The 14,924-nt window shown below is 34.4% G+C and overlaps 2 protein-coding genes across 2 annotated transcripts; both read left to right on the forward strand.

Moving 5' to 3' along the window:
- The first annotated feature begins 4,020 nt into the window (after positions 1–4,020).
- LOC11442852 (cation/H(+) antiporter 15) lies at positions 4,021–7,684 on the forward strand. The gene is made up of 3 exons (XM_003595198.1): positions 4,021–4,260; positions 4,733–5,743; positions 6,413–7,684. Exons 1-3 carry the CDS (start codon positions 4,021–4,023, stop codon positions 7,682–7,684), a joined length of 2,523 nt encoding a protein of 840 aa, XP_003595246.1.
- Positions 7,685–11,479: 3,795 nt separating this feature from the next.
- On the forward strand, positions 11,480–13,274 carry LOC112418981 (protein ALP1-like). The gene has a single exon (XM_024775606.2). It carries the CDS (start codon positions 11,541–11,543, stop codon positions 13,077–13,079), a length of 1,539 nt encoding a protein of 512 aa, XP_024631374.1. The 5' UTR covers positions 11,480–11,540; the 3' UTR covers positions 13,080–13,274.
- Positions 13,275–14,924: the final 1,650 nt, after the last annotated feature.

The raw sequence follows: 14,924 nt of genomic DNA on the forward strand, positions 1-14,924 counted from the left end.
TAAGGGAGATCATAAAAAGCCAAAAAGCCAAATAATTCCAAGATCTCATCACTGAATCTAGATTGGGGAAGGAGGTAGGCCCTCCGACTTCCTACGTGAAGGTGATTGTTATCTTGAGAAAAAACTTTAAAAAGCATCGTTGAAACTAGATTGGGGAAGGAGGTAGGCCCTCCGACTTCCTACGAGAAGACGATGTTTTAAGGGATACCATTGAATCTAGATTGGGGAAGGGGGTAGGCCCTCCGACCTCCTACGTGAAAATGTTGTTCCTTAAATAAAGAACTTAAAATGTGCATATGGCAAAGAACAAAGATTCTCAAATACTCCCATCTCTCTTATATGAATTGTAGAAGGAATCTTTCTTGGTTAGTTTAGTGCTAGGATTAGACCATGTTTCCTCATAATGCCTATCTTATACAGGAGCAAGAAAAGGGTTGGACTTCACATACACACTCACTTAAAACTTGATCGTTGGGTAGAATAGAGATTTCCAGAAATACTTGAGTTTGTGATTAGTGTACATTTGGGATTTAAGCCCTTGAGGAGACATGTGCTTTAATTTAATTGTCATTTGATTTAACTGTTGCTGCTACTATGTTTATGCCTTTTGCTTGAGGACAAGCAAAGATTCAAGTATGGGGGAGTTTGATGAGTCAATTATATGTTATTTTAATATGCTTTTTAGTTTAGTTTTATTTACATTTTATATAGTTTTATATTAGTATTATTTCCTTTTTAGAATAGTTTACTTTAAAATGCAATTTGTTATATTTCAGGGAAGAATATTGGATGGAGTGAGTCTTGGAGCAAAAGAAAGGGATTTGGAGCAAATTGGGCACAAAAATATGAAGATTGGGAAACAAAATATATCTCCCACAAGTCAGAAGCTTAGCACGGCCGTGCCACCCTCCAGATGCCTTTTGCTGCTTTTGCTTTGACTCCAAGCTATTCTATTTTGGCGCACAATCTACCGAGGAATATTCTAGGAATATACTTGCTTAGATTTTAAGTCAATTGTGTACTATAAATAAAGTAGCTAGCCATCACTAAATATTCATCTTTACTTGGAATACAATAAGTGACAATTGCTTTTCAATAAAGTTCTTTTCCTTTCCTTTATTTTCTTGTCTTTTACTTTCATGCTTTCTCTCTTCTCCCCCATGTCTACGATGAACATGAGTGAGTAGACTTCTTCTTGTCTTGGGATTGTTGGATAAGTCTAAATGACATAATCCTAATCAAACCAAGCCCTAAGCCTTAATCTTATGTAACCCTAATTTCTTATCTGAATTCACCGTCTTAACATGGATTAACCATTATCAAACTGTGGAAACGAAAGTGGAGGGTTTGATAATTGTTCGTCCATTATTCCAAATATCAATTCATAAAACGAAAGTGGAGCTTTGATATTCGAACAAGTGAATTCAGACAAGGATTGCAAAGTCAGCGAAATAGGCTTTGCAATCTTTGAGACATATAGTTTCGATCTTCAAGGGAACTAATAACAATCAAGTCAGCGAAATAGGCTTGGTTGTTAGAGGAACCAAAATCCAATAGTAATCAAGTCAGCGAAATAGGCTTGGTTGCTAGAGGAACTTAAGAGAAACTGTCTTGAGAAATTAGGTCTAACATAACATTATAAGCTTATGGTTTTGGTTTGAGAAGGACTTGTTATTTAGATGAAATCAACGATCCCAAGGCTCTTTTATTATATTGCTTTTTTAACTGTTTAAAAAACCCCCAACTTACAATTCTCTTCTCTCTTCTAATCATCTCTAAAGGTTAATTAAATTGAACTACTCCCTGTCGGAACGATACTCTTTTATACTACTTCGGTAAGACCGTGCACTTGCGGTTTTATCTCATCAACAGTAAGTTATCTCACATCTGTAAACTAATTTGGGGAGTGAATTGAAGAAAAATGGGATTTTGAGGAAAAACCTGTTTTCTGCCCGTACAGAAGTTCATCGCTTGCCTCGCGAGCAGCTGTGCTTGCTATGGCGAGTGAGCAACTTCATAGCTCGCCTCGCGAGCAGACCAACTCGCCGTGGCGAGTAACCCAGATCAAAACTGGATTTTCAAATTGTTGTTATAAGATGTTTTGGGGATGGTTTAGTGTGCCTAAACGATTTTAATGATGACTGGAGCAAGTTTTAAGTTAAAAAGATGAATAGAGAGCTTAGAATTGAGGTTTGAGTGAGAAAAATGTCAAAACTCCTGAGAGCACCTATTTTTCACTCGCCTCGAGTTCGCCTTGAACTCGCCATGGCGAGTAACCAGTTTTGTGAACTCGCCATAGCGAGCAGATGTGCTCGCGAGGCGAGCTACCCAGTTTTTGAGTGCTGAGATTGCTTGCATGAATGGTAGTGATTGATGTTGTTGTTTTGAGCAGAGTTGTATTAAATTGTGCATTATTCTGGATTGTTGGACTGCTGTTTGTTGATGTTGCTGATGGCTGTGATGTATGATTTAATTATTGAAACCATACATGTTGTATAGTGGAGTCATATGGAGTATGTATGCATGGTCAAGTTGTATGTAGATATACACAAGTAGGTCCATTGCATATGCATAAACAGCGGAGAGGACTCATGTCCTAGAGCACTAGTTGTTCACAGCGGTGAGGGTTTCGGTCCTGATGAATGCTTTAACCATTCAAAAGCGGTGAGGGCTTCGGTGTCCTGTCTGGTACCACATGCATATCTGCATTTATTGAGGAGTCTAGTGATGTCGTCATGTCATGCATGAGTCTTCATTGTTGGGTGTGGTTATTATATTGATGAGTTGTTGATGTTGTTTGATGAGTATATATTTATACATACACATTATGATAAAATGATTTGATGTTATAGGGTGTTAGATTCAGTTGATGATTTTATCATCTATATTTTATTGTTGTGAATCTCACCCCTTCTGCTTGAAAATGTTGCCCTTCCTATGGGTAACTTGCAGGTGATCCTGAGTAGTCGGTGGTGGCTCAAGAGTCGTATCTAGGGCTTTGATACGTGGGATGTGAATTATTATATATTTTATTGTTGATTTTCCTTCCTATGTATCAATTTCTGGAACTTGATGATGTGGCCCCTTGTTGATTGTTTAGGCTTAATGCCAAGATATTATTATGGAGAATTTAATCGTTGTTGTTGTTATTTGAAATGCAAACATTCCGCTGCATGATTTTTGAAGTTATGAAAGATGTTGAATTAAATAGTTTTATTTTCTATTTAAAGAATTTTTTGAAACGTAGTGTAGCATGTCCGTATGTGGAATTACTCTGATGTTGAATTATTTGTTATTTAATTACTTTTGGGTAACGGGGTGTTACAATTTCGATGTCCGGTTTACGGAAAACCGTTGGAACGAGTTTTCAACTACCAAATAACCGGCGGCCAAATGACCTTTAAAAGGCCGTTGAAAATTTGAATTTTTCGAAGATAATGTTTTTTATTCTTTTAGTGAATAATAAATAAAAATACAATAAGAGATTAAACTTTCAACTAATTTATGTCAAACTTGTGACTAAACAATAATATTCTTATAAAATCAAATAGGTAATATTTTCCTTTGGATTTCATTTGTATACATGGATGTTGTACCTCTAGAAAAAAATGGATCTTGTAAAGCTTTTGTACACTTATATTGAATCATATCATTTTATGATACCACTTTTTAAGGTTGATTTCCAAAAATATTTATTTGACCTCATTTGATTGATCTAGTGTAAAAAAGTTACACAGTCAGTACATAAAAATTAATCTCTATTTCTTTTTTACATAATCAAATACCTAACATGAAAATAGCTAGGTTGACAGGTTGTGACCCTTATAGTAATAACAGTTAATAATTAACTAATTATAAAAATGTATCAAGAAGCTAGATGACAATAAAATTTTCTAATAATAGAAGAGAATGTAACGAATTCAGTTAAAGAATTACAAGCTTTTTCCATGAAATTTTAAGAAAAGGAAATAAAACACAGAATATCAAGATTTTTGAGGCATATCATTTGAATAAGTCATTATGGAACATGAAAATGATATAGCAAAATTTATGAAAGGCCAGCTTAATACGCCGAAGGAAGAAATTGCTTGTTTTGTGAACCGTATAGATAATCCTGGTCCAATATGGAATTCTGAAAATGTCTTAGAATATTACCTTAAAGAACTTGTCAAACAAATATTAGCGGTTGCAGTGGCTAATCGTGTAACATTCTGGATCCTAAGACCCTTAAATCAACCTCAATTCGTTGCTGAGCTTCTTGTAAGTGCATGGTTTTCTTTTCCTTTTTTTTTATTTATAATGCACATTAACATATGTAGAATGCGAGCTTGGACGTGATAATCAGGTTGTTATCTTATGATAAGAAGGTCGCGTGCTCAAATCTTGAAAACAATATCTTTGTTTGTAAAAGAAGAAAAAATGTTACGTATTTGAATAATTCATATATAGTTTGTGTCTTTGTTTTTGAGAGCCATTTGGTCTTCGTTGTTTGGTATTCGAAAGCCGGTTCCGGTGGCCTTTCCCCTAAAAACCTTTGAAAACCTCCGAGGGACCGTGGCTGCCGGAACCTAGTGCCGAGGCTGCCAAACAATTATAATGGTCGTCGGAAAAGTTTAAAAATACATAAAATTGTATATAACGGGAATACATAATTATGTATTAATTATAATTTTGAATTCCTATATACATTGAGAAATTTTTCCTTCTAAATGCAAGTTCTTTTTTTTTTCAGGCTGCTTTCGTGATAAATATATATATTCCCCTAAAGAAAAATCCCAACACAATCTTTGGATATATACTACGTATAAAGGGACTCCTTAGTTTTGAGTCTATAGCACAATTGGGTATCATCTTCTATGTCTTTGTCACTGGCTTAGAGATGAACTTAGACTCAGTACTAAGAGCAAGAAAAAAGGCATCAAGCATTGCAATTGTTGGAACAATTATTCCAATATTATTTGGACTTGGAACATATTTTTTGGTTGGGAAAACCAAAGGATATGATGAGAATTCATATATGAACCGTAATGCTTATTTATTATGGTCATTAGTTGTTACTATCACAAGTTTTCCAGTGGTGGCCCACATTCTTTCAGATCTTAAGATTCTTTATACTGGACTTGGAAAAGTGGCATTAACAGCAGCTACAATGAACGACTTTATCAATTGGGCAATGTTTATATGTCTTATACCATTTATTATTAATGGTATAATTGGAATAGTATCAGTGATATTAACCATATTGTTTGCTCTTTTTTGTTACTTTGTGTTACGCCCTCCACTCAACAAAATAATAGTAAAAAAAACAGATGAAGATAAATGGGATGCATACCAATTAACCTATGTATTAGTTGGTGTTATTGCATGTGCAACTGTTACTGAATTTCTTGGTACACATTCTGTTGTTGGAGCATTGATTTTTGGGTTAATTCTTCCACGTGGAAAGTTTACAGACATGTTGATTGAACAAACAGAAGATATTGCATCAGGTTATTTGGCACCATTGTTTTTTGCAAGTATAGGTTTGAGAAGTAATACCTATTTTCTTTATTTGTCTCTTAGTCAAAATATGTTGTTGGTTTGTGTTATCATGATCTTGTTGATTTCTTCCAAGATTGTGAGCACTGTAGTTGCTACAAGTATATATGGAATGTCTCTTAGAGATAGTATGGCTCTTGGAGTGCTCATGAATACAAAAGGTGTCTTATCATTGATTGTACTAAACATTGGATGGGATAGAAAGGTATTATTCATTTCTTTGTATATATACATTATTGTTACTTGATAAAACCTTTTGTTACCCTTTGAGCTTCATGTGCTTTTTAAAAAAATTACAATGCATTCATTAGCAAAACAAAAAATCAATAACAAGGGATTTTATTTTAAACAAAATTATTTTCGTCGTCCCTTAACTTGATTTATGCCCTAGAAATCTACGTACTTTCTTTTTTTTAAATAGATTCAAAGAGCATCAATTCAATATAAACCAAAAAAGAGTAGAAAATAGAAAATAGAAACTATACCAAAACCTTTTTAAAAGGTGTTAAATCTGAAATTAGGCATTCCCAACTTATTTCCAGTGTAATCTATTCTAATGAAATCAGGGATAATATCTGACTAAAATAACTCAGAGGATAACAAAGAAAGACCTAGGTTTGCAAAGCCATCAGCAGATGCATTACCTTCTCTATAAAAGTGAGACACAAAAAACCTCATATGACATGAAATGACGTGAAAATTACTCATCTAAGCATTACCTTCTCTCCCCTAATAAAAATCTACATGCAAACATATGCAAAGAACAAAAGATAAATTAGTTAGTCTTGCAATTCTAGACTAAAATGTTCATTCACTCATAAATTTGTATGTACTTGGTTCATAACTAAATGTAAATTTTGTTTATATTGGTCAGGTTTTGGGTCCGCAGGCATTTACAATTATGGTGTATAGTATATTTTTTATGACATTTGTAGTAGCACCTATCATCAATGCAATGTATAAACCAAGAGCTACATTTGAGCAAAACAAGCTAAGGACAATAGAGAATTTGAGAGCTGCTTCTGAGATTAGGATTATGGCTTGTGTACACAATGCTCGCCATGCCAATGGAATGATCAATATTCTTGAAGCTTGCAATGGCACAACTGTTTCGCCTTTACGTGTGTTTGCACTTCAACTTGTTGAACTCAAAGGACGTTCAACTGCACTTCTAGTTGCACAAATGGACCAACAAGAACAGCAACTTAGTACAGTATCACAAACCCTAGACCAATCATCAGAAACAAATAATTACTCATCTAACCATATCACTAATGTTTTTGAAGAATATGCATCCAACAATGCTAACACTCATGTGGAAAATCTTGTTGCTATGTCATCATTTTCGACGATTCATAAAGACATATACAATTTAGCGTTGGAGAAACAAGCGTCGTTGGTTTTGCTCCCGTTTCACAAGCAGAATTCAATGGAAGGTTCTCTAGAAGTAATGAATACCGTGATCAAAGACATAAACCAAAATGTGATGCAAGACGTGCCTTGTTCGGTTGGAATCTTTGTTGATCGTGGTCAGCACTCGGCTTTAATCAAGACCAAAATGCGTATTCTTATGATTTTCATTGGTGGATCTGATGATAGAGAAGCGTTAGCAATTGCTTGGAGAATGTCGAAGCATCCGTGGACAATGCTTACTGTGGTGAGGATTATTTTGTGTGGTAAGACCGCCGAAGTTGATTCCTCAGTGAATAATGAAGCACTTGGACTATTAACAGCTGTTTTAGATAGTGGAAAGCAAAGAGAGTTGGACGAAGACCGTGTAGGTTCGTTTCGACTTAAGGCAGTGAACAATGAGGATACTATAACTTATGAAGAAAGAGAAGTGCATACTGGTGAAGACATTCCTATAGTGCTTGAAGAATTGGACAAATTAGGGTTTGATCTATATATTTTAGGTCATGGAAAAGGAAGAAACTCTTTGGTTTTGACAGAATTGTTGGAATGGGCTGATTGTCCTGAACTTGGTGTTATTGGTGACATGTTAGCATCAAATAGTTTTGGTTCAAATTCATCAATACTTGTTGTGCAACAATATGGATTTGGAGGAGTAGATTTCAAGACTGATCCTTCTAACAAAGAAAATTCAAGCAATGGTGATCTTGAGTCAATGTTCCGAAAGGCAGTCTGAGATCAATGTTTGTAGGTGATTGTGATTGATGTTGCAAGATTCATGTTTGAATCTACTAACTAGAGGTTCAAAAAGCCTATACAAAGAGGCTTGTTCCTCAAACATTGATAAGTGAAAACAAGAAAGCACAAAATTTGGATCTTCAAGAAAAAGGGGGTGTCATTGTGTAAGACACTTAGATTTAGCTCATAGGATCAAGGGTTGAAGTTATAGAACTTATCAAAATGTTGTGGATAGTTGTCATATTATGGATGTGTTGATTAGCACATGCATGTGCTACCAAAAAAGATATACCGTTGTACAATACTTAGAGGTTAACTTGAACCATTTGTTTCCATAGTAATGCTAGACTGCTCCAAAATTGATACTAAAATGTTTCCAAGTAGGGTTTGGATTACATTATAAACTAGGTATTTTATAGTTAATCTTGTAAAAATCTATTTCAACTTACTTATTGTTATAGGAATGGCCAAAATTATGGATACTACAATTCCTTATAATCATCCAATAGAAGTGAATCCTTTCCAAATACAAAATCCTACAGAAGTGAATTCAATTCACTTTGAAAAATTTAACACTTATTGGGACTAAATATGTCTTAGAAATCAAATTTATGATTAAGATATATGATAATTGAAGTGAGAGTATAGCAGAACATAAGATCGTAAAAAGCTTTAATTGTCCCCGTCTTTCGACTAAGATCCTTCCTTGTATTTATGTTGAACTTCATATTATTAAAACCACGATCTCTAAGATCACTGTTAAGACAAAAAAAAAAAAAAAGGGGGCAGTAGTACTTAAACAAGAGCCAAGTCACTGGTTTCTAAACTCACTCACGCTGTTTCGTTTGCACTTGTCGGCATTCCTTGGCAGCAGAGCTCTCCACAAAACCCAAATCTAGGCATGGCAATGGGCCGATTCCAATATACTTACCCGTTATCCTATCCAAATCCATCGGGATGAAAAAATGAACCTCATACATGTCCCAGAAAGCTTCGGGTATATCCCCGCCCCATCCTCGTACCCCTGTAATGAATTAATTTTTTAATAAAAAAAGAAGTTTTTTCAAGCCTCGATCTCGATATTTTAATGAATTGTCCAGCAATATGCACACTTTAACATTTCTTTTACCAAATGATCTCAATGATTTGGTTTCTCCTTAAATATCAATGATTGTTTTTATAACATGACAATTATCAAACATTCGGGGAAGGATTTGAGTGTTTATATCCTTGTTACCTATTTCGTAGGTGTGTTTTAAGATCAGAAAAACCCAAACTCATACCAAAATCTAGTCAAAGCAGAGCAAACCCGTCAAATCGAAGTGAGTTTTGGCGGGTACCTACGGGTGTGGGTTTTGCTACCATGTCTACCCCTAATATGTATTTTGACGTGACTGATGCTACTTCTAGCGAAAATAATCTTCACAAAAACATCACAAGAGTTTAATTGTGCCTGTGGTGGACCCCTTTCTCATTTTTACTCCCCCTATGTTTCTCAATTAAATAAAAGATCTAAAACGATCCAACACTCATCAATTGTTGGTAATGTGTCTGGGATGATGTTAGTCGTTGTATATAGCATCTCTCTTTTGACATACAACTTGTTATAAATCCACAAAACTACATGTCTAAGTTTCTCTAAATCAAATTAGGCTTAATTTCACTTTCCGCCTCATAAGTTTTTGAATTTTGCGATTTTGATCCTCCTAATTTATTTTGTACGATTTTAACCAAGTTTCTCAATTATTTGATTTCATGGCTCCCCACTTGTTTTCTCGCAATTTTGTGTTGAGTTGCCATTTTTTTATGCCATGGGAGCCTTCTCAATTGTCCAACATGGATATTATTAAATTTAAAAAATAAAAACCCAAATAAATAAAAAACACAAAAAATGTTAGATCACGTGCTCCATGATTATACCCCATTTCTTCATTTCACTTTCACCCTTAAAAATTTATCTTACTTCATTCCTTAATGTTTATTCCGGCTCTATTGCATTTAGCATTGGTTTTGCTCAGTTTGTTCCAATTCATGGACAATATATTGTCCCTAAGATAAGAATCTCATAAATAGATGAAAGGGGCGACCATCAGTATCCGTTTCTAATAGCCACTTCCCACGACTTCAAACGTCCTGTGAAATGAAGAAGAAAGGGATGTTATCTAACATTTTTTGAGTTGCTTTTAATTTGATTATACCCATGTCGGACATGTGACAAGGCTTGCCACAAATAATTCATGGGAGAAAATTGAGTCATTTGAATTATGGAGGATTGACAGGGCGAATTGTTGGTTTTTGGATATGGAATAACCAACATAGTCATTATGGACGCATTTGTTCAATTGACACCTCAAAAGGAATCAATGTAGCACTTTTTGGATCCTTGGCAATTCATGCAAGGATTATTTGTTGGGGGTCCGTAAAAAGTCAATTTTTGTAAATTTCTGACATCAAAATTATACAAAAGCTTTAATTATCATCAAATAGAGATGAATCATCACAAAATTGAGGGAAAACAAGTGGAGGGCATAAAATCAGACATTTGAGAAACTAGGCCAAAATCGCACAAAAATAAACTAGGAGTGTCAAAGTTGACTCAGTTTCAGTAACTTATCATTTACCATATTGTATGTTCTGCAATCTTATATATCTTTCTAATTTGAAGGAAAATATTCTCCCTAATGACCAGATTGTATGAGTTTTTGTGATCTTGCATGCAATCTTCACTATCACTAGTTGCTAGTAAAAATATATGAGGTGATATTTGCATATAAGTAGTATAAATTTGAGAAACTATTTGCTAAATTTTAAATTTGAGGGAGGTATATGCACGTAAATGTTACATTTCAGGGGGGTATTTGCAAGGTGAGTGGGTGACACAAATGTTAATTTTGAAAAGAAAAATAAAATTAGATTTTTTTTAAAAAAAAAAAAATTAAAAATATAGTCAATTACCCTCTGTGACGTGGCACGACTTTTTTGATCATGTGGCAATGTCACGTAGCAGTTAACAACCATGTCACCATGTTGGATGGAGGAGGAAATTAACAGAGGGGGGTATTTGACTGACGTTTGACAATTTCACGTGAGTTTTTGAAGTTTTGCAAAATTCAGGAGGTTTTTGATGAAAGCTACAATTTCAGGAGGTAATTGACTATTTACTCATTTAACAAAAGGTTTTTTCTAGATTACCTTTGAAAAATGGTGGGTAATTTACCCATCAACCAATGAAAATGAGCAATTTGTTGGTGGGGTCAAGATAGTTCATGGATACCACTTAAAAATGTGCTTATGTGGCTAATGTGTATTGGTTGGGGTAAATTACCCACCATTCTTCCATGGGTACCCTAGTTGTCACCTTAACAAAATAACATCATTCTTATTTTTATTGGTTATTAAAAACTTATATTTTTTTTTATCTCCGTGAACTTAACTCAGTTGGTAGGGATATTGCATATCATATGCAGGGGTCGGAGTTCGAACCATGGACACTCCACTTCTCCACAATTTAATTATGTGAGCTCTAACCACTACGCTACTTGACAAAAAAAACTTATATGTTTTTTTTAGAGCAAATACTTATTTATTTATTGTGCAAAAAGAAGCATCTAAATCCAAATCCTACCGCGTAAAAAACCACGGTTCCACAAACAAACAAATAATCCTTATTCTATCCTCCAAATCCAAAAAGTACAATCAGTCAAAGTCACCTTCAATGTCCCCACCCAATCTAAAATCGTGTTCACACTACCTCACACGTTTCCACATTTCTCCTCTTATATAAATTCTTCATCATTCACATTTCAACCATCTCAAACTCAAATCACAAAACAACACCGTCCACAATCACCTACATGGAAATTAACACTTCTCTTCCTTTTCTTACCCAAGAAGATTACAATAACCTCTTTCAAGACATTATTAATCCCAACACTTTCAAGAAACGTATTAGAAAAGACCAAGGTGACCAACAACACAAACCAAAGAAACAAAACACTACCAACAACAATAACAATATTAAGGATATCTTAGCTTCACTTATGCTTTTAGAAGAAGAAGAAACCATAGAACAAAAGAAGTACTTATTAGATTCACAACAACATAGAGATATGTTCAATTCAAATTTCAACAACCAAACACAAACCATGAATCATTACATGGAAGAACTTCAAAACCATTACTCTCAGCTAGACCAACATCATCAAACAACAACAAAAAAAGCTCGTATGTCTGCTATTACAGCTGCTTCAGCTATTGTATCTGGTCCAGACCAACGTGGTCTGGACCAGCCCGGTACAGATTCAAAAGATATTATCAACCAGCAGCCTATTCAACGTAGGCTGTGGGTGAAAGACCGGCCTAAAGACTGGTGGGAGAGTTGCAACCGTGAAGACTTCCCGGACGATGAATTCCGGCGATGTTTTCGGATGAGTAAACAAACTTTCAACATGATCTGCAATGAGCTGGATTCATCGGTAACGAAGAAAAACACGACGCTTCGAGATGCTATTCCGGTTCGCCAGCGCGTGGCGGTATGTATATACCGTCTGGCGACTGGCGAACCGCTGAGGCTGGTTTCGAAGAAATTCGGGTTAGGAATATCCACGTGTCATAAGCTTGTGTTAGAAGTTTGTGCAGCTATTAAATCAGTTTTAATGCAGAAGTTTCTTCGTTGGCCAGATGAAGAAACAACGAAGGAAACGAAACAAGCGTTTGAGGGTAGTTTCGGTATTCCAAATATTGGTGGTGTAATGTATACTACTCATGTTCCTATAATTGCACCTAAGGTAAATGTTGGTTTATATTTTAACAAAAAACTCACTGAAAGAAACCAAAAAACTAGCTATTCAGTAACTGTTCAAGGTGTGGTAAATAGTAAAGGTGTTTTTACTGATGTGTGTATAGGTTGGCCTGGCTCAATGCAAGATAATACAGTTTTGGAAAAAAGTGCTTTATATGAGAGGGCCAAATTAGGAAATTTGAAGAATATTTGGATAGTTGGAAATTCAGGTTATTCACTTATGGATTGGGTTTTAGTGCCATATAAGCACCAAAATCTGACGTGGACACAACATGGATTTAATGAGAGAATTGGTGAAATTGAGAAAATTGGTAAAGATGCTTTTAGTAGGTTGAAAGGTAGGTGGGGGTGTTTGAAGAAAAGGACTGAAATTAAGTTGCAAGATTTACCTGTTGTTCTTGGTGCTTGTTGTGTGCTTCATAATATTTGTGAGATTATGAATGAAGAAATGGATGATGAATGGAAGTTTGAGGTTTTTGATGATGAAATGGTTGTTGAAGATGGTGCTTGTTCTTTGGATTCTTTGAAGGCTAGAGATCAAATTGCTCATTATCTATTACATCATGGTCGTGCTAATACTGCATTTTTCTAATTCTTTTTATTTATTTGTATTAGAGTTATGTAACCTCGATGTCTTCGAGAAATTAAAAAAAAAACAATTTGTATTATATTATAGACCTATATTATATTTTGGTTATGTCTTTTTTAAGATTGTAGTAAAAATGAAGAATAGTGACATTAGTTTAGAGGTCTAAGATCTTTATGTTATTATAATGATTTCAATTAAGTGATAAAATTGATATTTTTGTATAGGGAATTTTGTGTTGTTTACAATAAGAATTAAAATTGAAAATAATGGGTGTACTAGGAAGTTTCTTTTGATGTTGTGATGTGGTTGTTGACGTGTTTATGCTTTTATGGTTGATGATGTTAAGATACCGCGTTGTTTCTTTTGTGGCAAGCAAGTATTGTGCTGTAAATTGTAATATAACAGTGGATAGAATAGAAGTACGTGTTGTTCTTTGCTTCCCAAGGGTGGGGCTGACCCCAAAAAGATTCGATTTTGCTTTTTGACTCTATGTCTAGTCAGCATTCTGTGTGGACTTGGGGTCACCATGTCTGTCCTTTTTTGTCCCTAATTCGTACTAGACACAAAGTTAACATGGTACATTGAAACAACCTTATAAGTCGTGTGGTTTAGATGGCTGCTGGGTTGAGCGGTTTGTGGGTTTTTGATGGGTTTAGAGCATCCACAACGAGCACATCAATTTCAGGTTCTTAAATGAGTTTTACATTTACGCATCATTCATTTATAATTATAGAGGGTAATGGTTAAAAAAACTACTAATAGCATGTTTGCATTGATTTCAATAACATTTTGACTTTTAAAAAGTTAAATTTATCATTTTTTATCATTTTTCAATGCTATATTTCTATTTTTATCGCGTTATCCAATGCCCCAAGGGCAATGATTAGTGTTCTCCATAATTATAATTTTTTAATAGTAGTACTTAATAAGCATTTAATCCTTTCAATCTAGCATCTCAAGCAAAATTCTTAAATTAGATTCACTAATCATCAATCAATACACAAAAGGATTACACCAAAATAATTTCTCTGCAACAGGTATTTAAAAATGGATGTCTTAAGTAAGACTTCACCAATGAAGATGATCTTATGCAGGTATTTAGAAAATAATCTAAAAAATATTACACAAAAAGATGACACATGATACTGATAATTGTATTTATACGGTGATCAATAATTATTGGGGTAATAATTATTTTAATCCCGAGTAACGAGTAGTCACAATAGTTACTCAATTTATCAAAATTTCAAAATAGTCATTGATTGTCACTCTATTAGTCAAAATAGTCCATTAATTTAAAATATTTCGTTAATATTATCATAAAATCTCTCAATATACTTACTTATTGTCATGTTAGTCCCTATAAGTACCTATTTTCTGTAATATCAATCCCTATTAAGTGTGAGATGAGAACTAAAACAATGGCGTAAAGCAATTCGTCTCTAATCGAGGTGAATATGTTTTTTTTTGTAGTTTTCTCTTAAAAACAATCGGGCATACTCTTTGCTTATGGGGACATTGATCTGAAGCTCGAGTACGGTCTATGTGCCGTTTTTCTTCTCTACCATGATAAATCAATTAATTTAATATAAGCCTCACTATTTACTTTGTCCTCCCTCCCTATATTTTCCCTATCAATAGTAATTACTCTCGATCTCAAGCACCCACTTTCCATTCATATAGAGAGATCTGATCATCAAAATCAATAAAAAGGCCTTCATAAACCAAGATCCAAACAGATGAATCTTGTTGCGAGGTGACTTCCCGATCAAGAATGATAAATGAAATGGAAACATGATAAATTCGTATATCAAAACGACTTTCGACATCATCAAAAGGATCAGAACC

The sequence above is a fragment of the Medicago truncatula genome, chromosome 2 (genome assembly GCF_003473485.1).
Source record: "Medicago truncatula cultivar Jemalong A17 chromosome 2, MtrunA17r5.0-ANR, whole genome shotgun sequence".
Taxonomy (NCBI): domain Eukaryota; kingdom Viridiplantae; phylum Streptophyta; class Magnoliopsida; order Fabales; family Fabaceae; genus Medicago; species Medicago truncatula.